Source organism: Sinocyclocheilus anshuiensis, unplaced genomic scaffold (assembly GCF_001515605.1).
Source record: "Sinocyclocheilus anshuiensis isolate Anshui unplaced genomic scaffold, SAMN03320099.WGS_v1.1 scaffold67, whole genome shotgun sequence".
NCBI lineage: Eukaryota > Metazoa > Chordata > Actinopteri > Cypriniformes > Cyprinidae > Sinocyclocheilus > Sinocyclocheilus anshuiensis.
Genome location: NW_015552546.1, coordinates 1424322 through 1439574, shown reverse-complemented (window position 1 = coordinate 1439574; position 15253 = coordinate 1424322). Strand labels below are relative to the sequence as shown.

At 33.2% G+C, this 15253-nt stretch overlaps 1 protein-coding gene across 3 annotated transcripts in view; it reads right to left on the bottom strand.

Moving 5' to 3' along the window:
• LOC107664198 (pleckstrin homology domain-containing family G member 5-like) overlaps window positions 1–15253 on the bottom strand; it is a 79445-nt gene that overhangs the window by 46370 nt on the left and 17822 nt on the right. For 2 of the 3 annotated variants that reach the window (XM_016454692.1, XM_016454691.1), the window contains exon 3: window positions 14217–14293. In XM_016454692.1, coding sequence (XP_016310178.1) covers window positions 14217–14293 — 77 coding nt within the window. Of the gene's footprint in view, window positions 1–935; window positions 1052–14216; window positions 14294–15253 lie in introns of those variants that run through there. The other variant, XM_016454693.1, reaches the window with a different exon arrangement.

Here is a 15253-nt window from a genome sequence, read left to right as displayed (position 1 = left end):
TCTATTAATTCCAGTAATATAATTATGCATGCAAATCATACATTATAAGCCATACAACTAATACCAACTTTACGTATACAAACCTCACAATTTATATATATATATATATATATATATATACAAATATATATATACACGAATATATATATATATATACATAAACGAATATATATATATATATATATACACACACATAAATATTTTTTAAATATATACATGTATGTTTGTGTATTTTATAAACATTATAAATATACACAGTACACACGCATATATTATGCAAACAAAAACTTTTATTTTGGATGCACTTATATATATATATATTACATTACATTACATAAAGTAGAAGAATTTGTTTCACATTATGGTAATGAGAATATATGGTAAAATAGTTAATTGTATTTTATATATCGGAAATACATATCGCTACAAACTTAATTTCTCAATGCAAAAATAACAGTTCAAAGAACACAATTATTTTACCATGGTACATGTCCGATAAATCATAGTAATACCATGGTACTTAATGACTACCATAATCATATACCATGTTATTCAGATAGTACATGGAAGAATACCATGGTATATGTCCAGGAAAAAAACCCAGTACTATTACGATACTTTTTGTAAGTCTAATTTTCTAAGTGCACAAAAGCAGAGCTTGGGATTGGGAAAAGAAAGGGAAAAACCATGAACATAGCCGTCCTACCCCAGCCCAGACCTGCACGCTCACTTTAACGTGTTTAAACTCTTCCCACTACTCATCACAATCCATGCAATTTTCTCCAGAAATTTCTGCACGCTCACGTACCGTCAATGCCAACATAAGAATTACACACGCATCACATGATAACCAAGAAAAATAAATGACCAAACATTCAAAAACGTCCAAATGATTAGAAGGAAGGGCTCTCTGACATGCCATTAGATGCACTCACAGGCAGCCGGTCACAGTCGCATGCGTGTTTGCATGTGTGCATGTTGCTCTACACCTCTGTGCGTCAAACCGCTGTCCTGTTCTCGCTCCAGAGCAAACTGCAGCGTCCTCCTGCAGTCTGGCAGGATTTGTAGAACCGGGCTGCTTTCAATCTAATAACTCCGTAAGCTGGTGTGCGTATGTGTGCGAGTTATACAAGGTGAATGTTTCTACCCCTGGTGTTGTTTCTTCCTACGCAGGTGCAGTGTTTGTGGGACTATTTAACTGCTGGCATCTCTATAAGGAAGGAAGACATCAGATATAATCTTGCAGTCAGTCGGGACCGAAGACCCGGGGTGTGTTTACAAAAACGCCCCCATCCTCTCTCTCACACACACACAATGCACATACACTGCTTCATCTTCAGATGAAGCTTATCTGTTAATCAGTTCACATGAACCATTTCATGGATTCTTGAAGAGGAGAGATTATAACAATCTGGCAAAAGTGCTAGAAAGGAGGAAGCCTAAAAACAATTTTTAAGCATAAAATACATTATCATGCTATATTATGAGCACATCTCTGAAATAATTCATTCTGACTGGTCAGTCGTGGCATTCTGTTGTCATATAATTAAATATAATGACTTATTAGGGTGGATGATTATCCTTTATTTGCCACAGAGCTGTGCTGGTATCTTGTTTCTTGTGTAATATAAATATGTTTAACTCAAATAATTTCATGGGCCTTTCTTTTTAAAAAAACTGGTTTTAATGCTTGTCAGGTCCAAAAAAAAAAAAAAGAAGGCTATTTTTACTTGTATATGGACCCTGGCTAATTAGTTAGAAAAGAATGAGTTAGAAAGAAAGGTCTAAAAAAAAAAAAATTAAATAAAAAGTAAAAAAAATGAAATTAAATTAAAATCATGCCATTATGTTTTTAAAAGAGAATAAAGCATCATTGTGTGATTTTTTTTTAAATTTTTTTTTTTTTGTGGGGGGGGGGGGGGGGTCAATCTCATTTCAGCATTTTCTAAATAAATATACAAATAAATAAAATTAATATTTGCATTTAGAGCTTGGCAAGTGTTAATTTTGGAACCTAGTTAAAAAGGTCAAGTGTTTCAAGGTCAAATTTTATGTGACTTATTCAATTAAAAATAAAATTAAAAATAAAATAACATTTTTAATTAAACATTAAATTAAATATCAAATTAAATTACATTTTTTATTAAATATTAAATTAATTAATAAACTAATTTAATTTAATTTAATTTAATCTAAATGTTTGCATTGTCAGTATTATAATGACTTCATGAAATTAAGAAGATTTTCTCCCCAAGTTTTATTAACTTAATACATCTGGATGTTTTGGACCCTAAAAAAAGTTTCACACATGAATTTATAAAAAAAAAAAAAAAAAGTTAAAGACTTTTTAGATTAAAGTTTTTATAAACTGTTAACCAACATAATGAAATATTAAAAATATAAAATAAATAAAATACATGTCACCTCTACAGACACCAAATGCAATTGCAAAAATAATTATTTTTAATATTTTAATAAAATTGTAATAATGTTTTTAATTGTAAGACTTTTTTTTTTTTAAAGTTATCCAAACACTCCTCTCTCATCTGACATTGGTCAGACAAACAGATCGTCCCAAACTGGCATCATTGGTGGTGCCAACATTTCTGTTGAGCTGGTTGGGATGCTCAAACAAACAATGTTCGAAACCACCGCAGAGCTGATCATGTCACATGAGGCCTGTCAGTCAAACACATGAGGAGCAAATCCTAATAAACCCCAAACAGATGACTGCACAACGCTAGTTTACAAAGATTTACCACAATACTACATAAAACACCACACCCTCAGCAAAACACACACTGAAAAGGAAGGCTGTGTTTTAGTTGTTTTAGTCCACGCGAGTCATATCGAGTCCATCTCTATTAAACACTCTCTAACTAGTCAACTAGAACGCATCTGATGTTCCAGAGCTTCCAAAACAAAACTCACTGTTTCTCTGCCATTCAAAGTAAACCACGCTGAGCTTCACTTAAGTCCTCTACATAGCTTCCTACGTGAGAGACAGTGTGTGTGTGTGTGTTTGGGGAATAGCAACCCATCCTCCAGAACCCCCTGCTGTCTACCTCAATTAAAAGAGTCTATATTTAAAGAGGCATGCAGACAGCAGCAACACAATTACCTGAGGGGATCAGGTGCTCCGGGCAAAGCAATCGGGAAAATGCTTCAACACAGCTGACGCTCATCTGACACAATATAACTGTTTTTGTCGTAACACAAGGATGCAGGCCCGTCCTGCTCGTGTAGTCACTGTTCCATCGCCATGATTGTCAGAATATCTTATTTGAAGGTCTACCAGTGATTTTTAGCTTGACAAACCGAACTCCTTGTTATCAATGTTGAAAACAGTTGCTTAATGTTTTTGTGGAAACTGTGATAAATTTTTTCCCAAACTATTTGATAAATAGAAAAATAACAACATTTATTTGAAATAGAAATCTTTTGTATCTTTTCTTTTTTTTTTTTTTTTAAAGGTAGTTTACATATAACACAAACATTGGTAACAAGTCCATTTGAAATTAGACAAAACAGAACATCATACACAATCCAATCCCTCAATAATCTTTATTTAAAGGTCCCATATTGTCAAAACTGAAATTTCTTGGCTTTTTTCACGATAACTGAGGTCTAGGGGCTATTTAACTACCATATTAGTTTCAAAACAGTCAGTCCACAATAAAATGCAGACAGCCTGCATAAAGTAGCTATGATTTTTCACGAACCATTGTGACTTCCATAAAAAGTTGACGTCCCTGTGGTTGGCCTGGCCGTGCGTCACTCAGAACACAACAGGCCAATCAGAAGAGAGGCTCATGAATATTAATTAGACAGGCCAAAATCGACTTGTTCTCAGCAGAGCTCCTGAGAGAGGAGCTGTAAAAATATATTGAGATGGTTTTTGGTACTTATACCGCAAATATATATATTCTTAAGGACATCAAAGCCTAAAATAAAACTCCAGAAAGGTGTGCAATATGTGACCTTTAAACGGTTTTTGTTCCCCTCCCCCCACCTTGAAAACCTAAAGGCATTTCGCAAAATAACAAATGCAAAGTTTGACCAAATCAAATAATTTCTTTGAACTGGGTCATGTGATTCATTGAAAAGATTCACTGAACAGATCCAACTCAAAAAAAAAAAAAAAAAAAAAAAAATTTATTTACAAACATTTTTAAAAGCCATGTTACAGATTTCTGAAATAAATAGACCAAAATGAGCCCATTATTTAGGCTACTGAAAAGGTTTGAATCAGTGAGTAAGTTAAACTTGAGAACTGAATCAGTCAGATTCAAACGATTCATTGAAAAGATCCAACTCAACGAGAATGAGCATTAGGCAAGTTCTAATTTTGGACCACTTTAAAAACCTAAAAACATTTAGCAAAATAAAAAATGCAAAGTTTGACCAAATCATTGTTTGTGAACAGGGTCAAGTGATTAACTGAACAGATCCAACTGAAAAAAAAAAAAAAAAAAAACGTATAATGCAAGTTTTATTGCATTAATTATGCCTTGTAATGCACCTTATAATTAATTGCACAATCTCATGCATAATTGCAACCACCATTAAAACATTATAACACTTGTCAATTTATTGTTACACTATGCATTTTAAATTTGCTTCTAATCATTTACGACAAGACATAATGTAATACAATGCATATTATGAATAATTATAATACATTATACCCTTTACAATGCATTATACATAAAGGCTTTACGAAAAGTGTTACCATAATTTACAAAAAAACTGACAAGTAATATGACAGATTTGTGAGATAAATAGACCAAAATGAGTCCATTATTTAGGCTACTGAAAAGGTTTGAATTAGTGAGCAAGTTAATCTTGAGAACTGAATCAGTCAGATTCAAACGATTCATTGAAAAGATCCAACTCAATGAAAACGAGCGTTTGGCAAGTTTGAACAAATCATTTTTGTGAACTGGGTCAAATGATTCATTGAACATATCAAACTTAAAAAACAAAAAAAAAAGATTCATTCACAAAATTTCGAAAGTCTCAATATAGATTTGTGAGACAAATAGACTGAAATGAGTTCATTATTTACTGAAAATATTGGAGTAACAAAGTAAACAAGTGCTAATTGTGGACGTGTTCAAGGAACCTAAACGCATTTTTAACAAACAGCAAATGCAAAGTATGACCAAAGTTCAAGTTTCTGCAAATTTGTAGGTCACGTTTCTGTCTCATACTAACAGTGTCTCTGTTTTTCAGGTTTTCAAGTAAAAATCTCAGAGCTAATTCACTCCATCAGCACCAGAGAAACAACTACTCATCTTGCAGAATGCAGGCAGGGTTTAAAGGTCCATTTCTAAGAAACAAACATTACACAACAGCTTCTTTCCCAAGAAGGTGCGCACACCCACCCAGAAAACACCTCACACTAAGACAGGCATTATGTATTATCTGGAACTATTATAATTGTGACGCAGATGTTGATCAACACATTGATTAAAATGTGTCAGACCTTACTTTGCCATTTATCCATGTGGCTTCGTCATTTACGAAATCAAATCCACTGATGCCATAGGCTAACAGATGGATGAAAAGGCTCCTGTGCGGTTTCCGTGACTGATGAACAACATTCTCGTGCACCGCTCTAAAGACACCCCATGCGTTCTGCATTGAAAAGCCATTATCTTCCTCTGACGGGCAGATTTTGGTGCCCAGGCCACATCCTCTCCACCACACCGGCCTTAATGCCAGCAGACACTCCTATGGTGAGCGGTCAATGACCATTACACTACAGTGAAGCAATCCTCCCATTCCTGCACGAAGAAACCGCTCATCTGGGCCTTCGCTCGCTCATTTCATCTCATGAGCCATTACCTTGTCCATTCAAGCTGAATTTATGCTTTCCGTGGTTATTTAATGGCATTACAATCTGTGGGGAAAATTCAACTACGACCTGGGCACACATCTTACAATTCAGACACCGATGACAGAAAACACACACTGAAGAGTGTAAAACCATACACTGCCACAAAGACCTGTTACACCTGCCAATATGCTACTTACAATTTGTTTTTAAGTAATAATGTACAAAATGTGGAAAACCATGCTAAAACTCACTTACTTTAAATGTGTCATCATTTACTCTCCCATGTGTCATTATGACAGATTTTCTTCTGTGGAACACAAAAGTAGAAATTTAAGACGATAATAATGTATTTATTTATTTATTCACTTTTTAAAACCATGCCAGCATCAAGGCTATTTTCATGGCGATCTCTGAATAAATTATGACAATAATAATGAGTCAATATTAAAAGATGTGTATGAGCTTGAGAACCGAATCAGTCCGATTCCAGAGAAAATCATTTTTGTGAACTGGATCAAACAAATCATTAAAAAGATCCAAATCAAAATTCACAAAATGTATTTATATTTCTATATAAATATAAATGTATAATAATAATAATAATATAAATATATTTATAGTTTTATTTACTGAGAATATTTGAGTATGTACATTGAACTTGACAACTGAATCAATCCGATTCATGAGCGAATCATTTTTGTGGATCAAACAGACCATTACAAAGACCCAATTCAAAATAAACAAGCTATACGAAGTATTTTTGGAACAAACGGACCAAAATGTGTTCTTAATTTCAATTCCAATCCAATTTCAATTTCAATTCCAATCATGCATGATCAGTTAAGTTTGGGAACTGGGTCAAATGTTGAATTAAAAAAAGAACACACATTTCACAAATGTTAAAATTCAAACAATATATTTATTTGAAAAACAGACTGATTTTTTTTTTTTCTGAAAATATTTGAGTCTGTAGGTTGAGAACTTAGTTGAGAATCAGTCTGATTCATGAGAAAATCATTTTTGTAAACTGGATCAAACCAAATTAAAATGATCCAAATCAAAATTCACAAATTTCAAAAGCCATACGAAATATCTGCGTGACAAACAGACTGAAATTAGTTTGTTGTTTACTAAAAATAAATGAATATTTGAATTAAATCAGAACTAAATCAGTCTGATTCATGAGCAAATTATTTTTGTTAATTGAACCGGATCAAATGATTTATTAAAAAGACCCAATTAAAAAAAAAAATAAATGATTAATTCTTAAATTTCAAAAGCTATACAAAACATTTGGGTGATAAAAAAAATCATCATTTACAGAAAATCTCAGTGAGTTTCAATTGATGAACAAATCATTTTTGTAAACTGAACTGGATTAAATGATTAATTGAAAAGATTCAATAAAAAAAGGATTCATTCACACATTTTAAAAGCCATATGGAAGATCTAGGGGGCAAACAGATTGAAAATAAATCATCATTTACTGAAAAACCTCAGTGAGAAGAACTTGAGGAATGAATCAGTCCAATTCATGAACAAATCATTTTTGTGAACTGAACTAGATCAAATAATTAATTGAAAAGATAAAAAAATTTTTTTTTTACAAATTTTAAAAGCCACATGATAGATTTGTGTGGCAAACAGACTGAAATTTGTGTTACTTACCAAAAGTGAGTTGAACTAGAGAATTGAATCAGCCTTAAAAATGATCAAATCATGTGTGAACTGGGTCAAATGATTCATTGAAAAAATCTCAAAACTAAAAAAAAAAAAAAAAAAAGAGAGAGAGATGTATTAACAAATTACACACCACTACTGCTCTGCTGAAGTTTCATAATCATGCTATCAAGAACTAGGCAGGGATATTTAATAATGATTACATTTCAGACCTGATTCACTTTCATTATCCCACACCTTACTGGTTTGAACAACATAAAAGTGAGTAAATGTTTTTTGTATTAAATATTCCGTTAAAGCCCAAAGGTTAAACGCAAAGTCAGCTATGGTCTAAACAGTCTGTGTGGCCCTATGCCGTCGTCTGACAGCTCATTTCACATCTTAAAGAAGCCATCCAGGATCATTTATAAAATCATCCGCTGCTCAGAGTTACCCATGAATCATTAGGGTAATGAAAAGCTAAATATTTATGGGCCGTTTCAGAACTGGAAAAGAACAGACACAAATGAAAAAAGACGGCTGATGGAGACTGCATGCGCTCCATCACTCAGCACGCCTCGGGAAAGATTAACAGCGGAATAAGAAAACAGAAGGAAAAGCTGGAGTTAGCTGGAAACGGGTAGCATCTCTGAGAAACTCTGAGAGTGGCGGTTGAGTGGGCGGCTCGACGGCGGAGGATTGATTTTGACGAAGATGAGGTGTTATGGAGAAAGTGAGCGCAGTTATCTGATCTATCGATGCGCTTGACGCGTGCGCACACACACACACACAGAGCTCTCAGCTGTTTGTCTATGGAGGGGTGTATTTCCCTGGCGATCCACACCTTGTCTAGTCCTGTTGGGGAGTGAATAGAGGTAATTGGCTCTGAGTGATGGAAGCACGCTCAGACTGGCCCCGTCTCCACACGGAAACACGATCAGATACCAGAAGATACAAACTTAAGACAAACGGACAGACTCCAGAGTCCCGTTAGCCATTTAGATTATTGATCAACTTTATTCTCAAATTGTTAATGTTAACAACATCAGCAATGCATCACTATGTGTATAGTGTGTATCAGCATGTGATTTCAGATTCTGTACAGTCTAATCTCTAATTGTCCTACCATTCGAATTTCATATTAAGAAATGATTTTAACCCAAAAAGCAAATGATGCTCCCTTCGAACTGGTTTTCTTTAAAATACAGATCTTGCGTAATCCCAGGCTATCTGTAATCAGAAGTACATTTAAAACTGGAATATAATTTAATTTCAGTCACATGTGTTTCATAAACACATAATCCTTTCTGGATTACAATCCGCCATCAAAATGATAAAATAAACTATTCTAGCTGCTGTGCGAAAAGGTTATAAACTAGGGCTGGGCAAAAAAAAATAGATTTTTCGATTAATAGTTTTTTTAAATGACGTCGATTCGATATCGATTCTCAAAAGCCGCAAATCGATCTTTTCCGGTATTTATAGAGAATGGGAATGTGTCATCACAGCGGCAATGCATTCTGGGAATTTAGGTCATGGGAGCCACAGCGGAGACTGGATAATATAGTGGAATGTAGACGTTTGATATTATTTAATGTTTATATTATTCTACTTAAGATCGCGTTGGAGTGGTTAAGGCTCACTTTACATCATTTGCCATAGCCCTTTGCACGGCCAGTGTGAAAAACTTGCTTTTTTCAGCGTTAGAAAGCTGAAAAAGCAGAGGTTATTCCTGCAGACATTGATAAGGGCTATGCCATAGCCCTTATCAATGTCTGCATTAAATACCTCTGCTTTTGATTAACGCTATGTTGATACAGTAAGCATTAATCATTCCAACGCGATCTTAAGTTGAATCATATAAACATAAAATAATACTCGGATGAAAGTTAAACTGAAACTCGTATGGTAAACAACTCAAATAAGATGAGTCTTAAAGGGGTCATATGATGCGATTTAAATTTTTCCTTTCTCTTTGGAGTGTTACAAGCTCTTGGTGCATAAAGAAGATCTGTAAAGTTGCAAAGACTAAAGTCTCAAATCCAAAGAGATATTCTTTATAAAAGTTAAGAGTCAACCATGCCTACCTAAAATGGCTCGTTCAAACACGCCCCCACATACCTACGTCATGATGTGGGAAGATTTGCATAACGCCGCCCAAATGTTCACGCAAAGAAAGGCGTCGTAACTTTTATTCTCGCTGTAGTATTGTTGCTGCCGCCATGTCGTGAAGACGCGTGTATGTTTGTGTTCTGTGTGTTTCGTCGTGAAAGCGAAACTACTTTGTTTGGCCTTCCAAAAGAGGACGATATCCGCTTCATCATGCCTAGAGCTGATCCGTGCTGGTCGCTGAGGAAATACATCAACTTTGCGCTGTGGATCACCGGATCGGCTTTCACCGTGGACAAAGCGGAGTCCAGCCTGGGGTCGTCACATGTGGTTGCCGCAAGCCTGCCGGCCGCGCCTTTCTCAAGCCCGCCCGCCTCCGCTCACTCTAGCCCGCTGTGTGAAACTACTTTGTTTGGCCTTTCAAAAGAGGACACGACTAGAAATCAGTGGTTGTATTGCCACATAACCACTGATGGTACACGGACTACTTTGTCGATCATCTTGGTACTTTTCTGGACCTTGAACGTGGTAGTTACCTTGCTGTCTATGGGAGGGTCAGAGAGCCCTCAGATTTCATCAAAAATACCTTGAATTGTGCTCCGAAAATGAACTAAGGTCTTACGGGTTTGGAACAACACGAGGGTGGGTAATTAATGACAGAATTTTCATTTTAGGGTGAACTAACCCTTTAATGTGAATCTTTTCATTAGTCTTCTCCTCTAGATGTCACCCTCTTATTTACCTTGCACGATGTTACAATGGGAAGCCTGTCAGTCATTCAGTGCTTATCATGGCGGAGATACTGTTGACAAGAACCAAGAACAAAGCAATATGCGTAATTTGCAATGCTCAGATGAAATGCAATAGTAATACTACAAATCTGCGGAAGCATTTGACATCACGCGTAAAGGCACCTTGATTTCCGCAATGAATGAATGGCGGATGGTGCGACGTTCATCTCCAGCTGCTCTGAGAGTCACTTCATTAGCATTTTACCGTTTAATTTGACAAAACTACCGTCATATCACATACACAGCAGCTGCAAGTTACTCACAGCAACCCGTCAAAATAAAAGTTTAGTTTAACGTGAAGAAACTGTCAGAAATATTACTATTTAGCAGTCTTAAGACTCAATGCTACAACAATGCTACTACTAATAAATAATAAAAAATGTAATAAATTTTTTTGTTTAAATCGAGAATCGAACCAAGAATCGAATCGAATCGAATCGAATCGAGAGCTTGCATAAGTAAATAAATAAATAAAAATGACAAAAGAACATAAAATTACTACAACTACAAAAAGAAATGCCAACTCAACATATTAACGAATAAAATACAACATAAATTACACAAAAATAATACTGGATAAGAAAATAAGAGACTGAATTTCGAGTTTGTGCAGTGCAACACGTCACAGCATGTGCCGTACTGTCAGGCAGCGTCTCCGACAATCAGCTCATTTTCAAGGCTTTCCATAATTACCCAGTTAAAGTGACAGATTTCTACTAGGTTACATTTACACAAACGGCACACCACAGCATTTTCCAAACTTTCGAAAGCAAGCACTTTCTAAAAGTGTATTTCCAAAACATCTATGACATACATTTAACCTTTGTCTTGTCAGCATTATTCCTACGGCAGACTATGAATAAATACAATCCTCCTTAAACCAGTCTGAAGGCCTGTAGAGCAACATTAGCGACTGTTGTGCAAGAGCCGTGACTAGTTAAGCAGCAGAAAATGAGACACAGACAGTGATCAGACATCTGCACCGGTGTGTTTGTCATCAAGCTCTAGCTGGGCCTTGCATTAAACCGCAAGATGCTAACAGATTTTTGCACAGTTTAACAGTACTTAAAGGGTTATGGGTTGTTTGTCATCTCAGAAAGTACCACTAATGCTTTGACAACAGATTTCTTGTGACTTATCAGAGTTCTGTCCTATACAAACACACACACACACACACACACACACACACACACACTGCCACCTGCAGGATCCTCACATGCAATAGCCTAGTAGCCGGGACAACTTCTTTATGTTTACATATGTGACGTAATGGCGCGGCAGCATGCTCGAATTTCCCGCGAAAACCTACCCGTACCATTTAAATTAGAAAACATTATTATAAGCTTACTGTTGTGAATCGGGCTAAAGTAAGGAGATCGTTTTGAACACTGGCTGGTTATGTACTTGCTCAAATATTGATTTCAGATCATTTTTAACCTAAAAAAGTTAACAGACTGCAGCTTTAAATAAATATAGAAATCTAAAATAATAATAATAATAATAATAATTGTAAAAATGGTAAAAACGACAAAAATACAAACAAAAAATACAACTATTACTGAAACTAACTGAAATAAATTGATTTAAGTAACTAAAATTAAAACTTAAATAATACATTAAATTTACATGCTAAATAAAATTCTGTAAAAATAGGGAAAAATGTACTGTATAATTTGAAGGGTTTTTTTTAATAGGTGAATCACCCGTTTTTTTGTTTTTTTAAATTTTATTTTACACTGTATTTTAGAGTTAACGGAAATGTCTGTAAAATCACTGGATAATGTCCTGTATAATAAGCTGCCAGTACTTTTTCTGTTATTTTACTAATTTATTTTTAAAGTCTATATAGAAATATTTCTTGTGACTTATCAGAGTTCTGTCCTATACAAACACACACACACACACACACACACACACACACACACACTTGTTTCTCTGCCTCCACCCAGTGGTGAAACTGAGTTACTGCCGCACAGGAATCATGACATACTTCTGACAACTAAAGCTGTTTTTATTGTGCAAGGAATTCAAAATTATGACTTTCAATATTGTATGTTTATAGTAAACAGAGAAGTAGGGGAAAGAGGGCTAAGACGAGTCAGTGGGTAAACTACGTCACCCTCTTAATTTAGCAAATAGAGCATTACATCACTTCACATTTTGAGGTCAATCAAGCACAGCTATTCACATATCCGAGAAAATGAAAATGTTAAAAATTATTTTTATTTTCATTTATGATTTGTGAGTAAAATATGTTAATGATTATATTTAATTAATTATTATTATTTTTTTTTTTTTTGCATATTCTAAATGGCTGGAAAAAGACTGTCAAAGCGAACTTATTCAGGTCTAGAAATAAATAAAATAAAATAAAAAGTAAAGGCCAAAAGATAAGGTTATATTTTATCATGTTAGTTTTTATGACCTTTTTAGTTATTTTTCAGAATTTAAATATATATTGCAGATCTTATATTTTTCATCATTTTAAATTAATTTTAAATTATTTTATTCAGCAATGATGTATTAAACTGACCAAAAGTGACATTAAAGATATTTATATATTGCAGAGTTATTTAAAAATTAATTTAAAATGATTAAAAGTATAAAATCTGTACTTTAGTCCTGTGATGCAAAGCTGAATTTTCAGCATCATTACACCAGTCTTCAGTGTCACATGATCCTTCACAAATCATTCTAATATGCTGATTTATCATTTTTATTATCAATGTTGGAAACAGTTGTGCTGCTTTTTTGGGGGGAACCTGTGATTCTTTTTTTTCCAGGATTCTCTGATGAATAAAAAGTAAAAAAAAGAACAGCATTTATTCAAAATAGAAATATTTTCTAACAATATAAGTCTTTGCTATCACTTATTATCAATTTAACACATCCTTGCCAAATAAAAGTATTCATTTCAAACTAATTCAAATTTATTAAAATAAAAATAATAAAAATTTACTGACCACAAACTTTTAAATTGTAGTTTATATTGTTACAAACGATTCTATTTTAAATAAATGCTGTTCTTTTTAACTTTTTATTTATTAAAAAAATCCTGAAAAAAAAGTATCACATGCTTCTGTTCCTGAACCGTTTTCAACATGGATAATAAATAAGAATATTAGAATGATTTCTGAAGGATCATGTGACACTGAAGACTGGAGTAATGATGCTGAAAATTCAGCTTTGCATCACAGAAATAAATTACATTTGAAAATATATTCACATAGAAAACCGTTATTTTACATTGAAATAATATTTTACCATTTTTTCTTGATTTCTGATCAAATAAATGCAACCTTGATGAGCATAAGAATCTTCTTCTTTCCAAACATTTGAACGGCAGTGTAAATTTTATAAATCTAAATTACTTATAAATTGTACAAATATAAATTGCACAGATATTTCACAATATTACTGTTTTTCATGACATACTACACTCTTTTAGCTAGCTGAAAGCATTATCAAAGTACCTAACAAATAAAATGAATATGCACAAGTAGTTTCCTGTCACGATTACAACCCAACACGCTACATAACGTGCCCCTCAACACAATAACAGCCGTCTACCTCATTCCCAAAGCAAACTGTACAAGTTAGCAAAGCAAGGAGAGTGGACTTGAGTTGGCTGCTCTCCTCTGATCGTTCTCCTGTTTCAGAGAGCACCAGCTTATGACAGCGAACTAATTTCACAGTATGGTGGCCAGAGAGGGGAGCTCATATTCCAGCAGGCCTCTCTCTGATCCTTGAAAGCACGAGATGGACCCTCCACAGAGAAGCAGAGATCTCCCAGCAGTCTTCAGAAAGGCTCTTACCTTTGAGGCATGACGGCGCTCGCTGCAGTCTGGATGCTGGCAAACCACGCACTCCTCATCCTGAGCGGGCTTCTCATCTGCAACATCAAATCACACACACATACATATTAAAACACCTCATGAACCCGCTGGGACACTTTAGATTTTCTGAAAAAAAAAAAAAAAAAAGAAGAAAAAAAAATTTAAATACAGTTGCTATGTGGTTGCTAGGGTATTTTGGTTCTTGGGTTTTTATAGCTAACTAAAAACTTTTTTATTTATTTATTTTTTAATAAAATAATCTATTTTTAAATCTGTTTGCATGATTGAAATGAAAATTGCATGATTGAATGAAAATTTTCATTTCGTTGACCTTTATGTGGTAAAATTATAATTTTTTGTCATTTTTATTCGTTTTTCTTGCTTTTAAATATGTCTATTGTTTTTATTCATTTTTATTTCAGTTTTAGTTATGTTAGTAACTTGATGTACTAAAATAAACTAAAACAAAAATTAATCAAAATAATACAGACATATTTAAAAGCAACAAAAACTAATAAAAATGTCAAAAACAAAACTAAATTATTCAAATTAAAATATTAAATACAAATATAAACACTAATTCAAAATATTAATAAAAATATAATACTATGTCAGTGTAAAAATATAATAGTATGTCAGTGTTAAAAAACACTTAGTTTTTTTCCCAAAAGATTGCTACTTTGCTAGTTTATTCTGTAAAATAAAATAATAAAAAATAAAATAAAATAAAATAAAATAAAATAAAATAAAATAAAATAAAATAAAATAAAATAAAATAAAATAAAATAAAATAAAATAAAATAAAATAAAATAAAATAAAATAAAATAAAATAAAATAAAATAAAATAAAATAAAATAAAATAAAATAAAATAAAATAAAATAAAATAAAATAAAATAAAATAAAATAAAATAAAATAAAATAAAATAAAATAAAATAAAATAAAATAAAATAAAATAAAATAAAATAAAATAAAATAAAATAAAATAAAATAAAATAAAATAAAATAAAATAAAA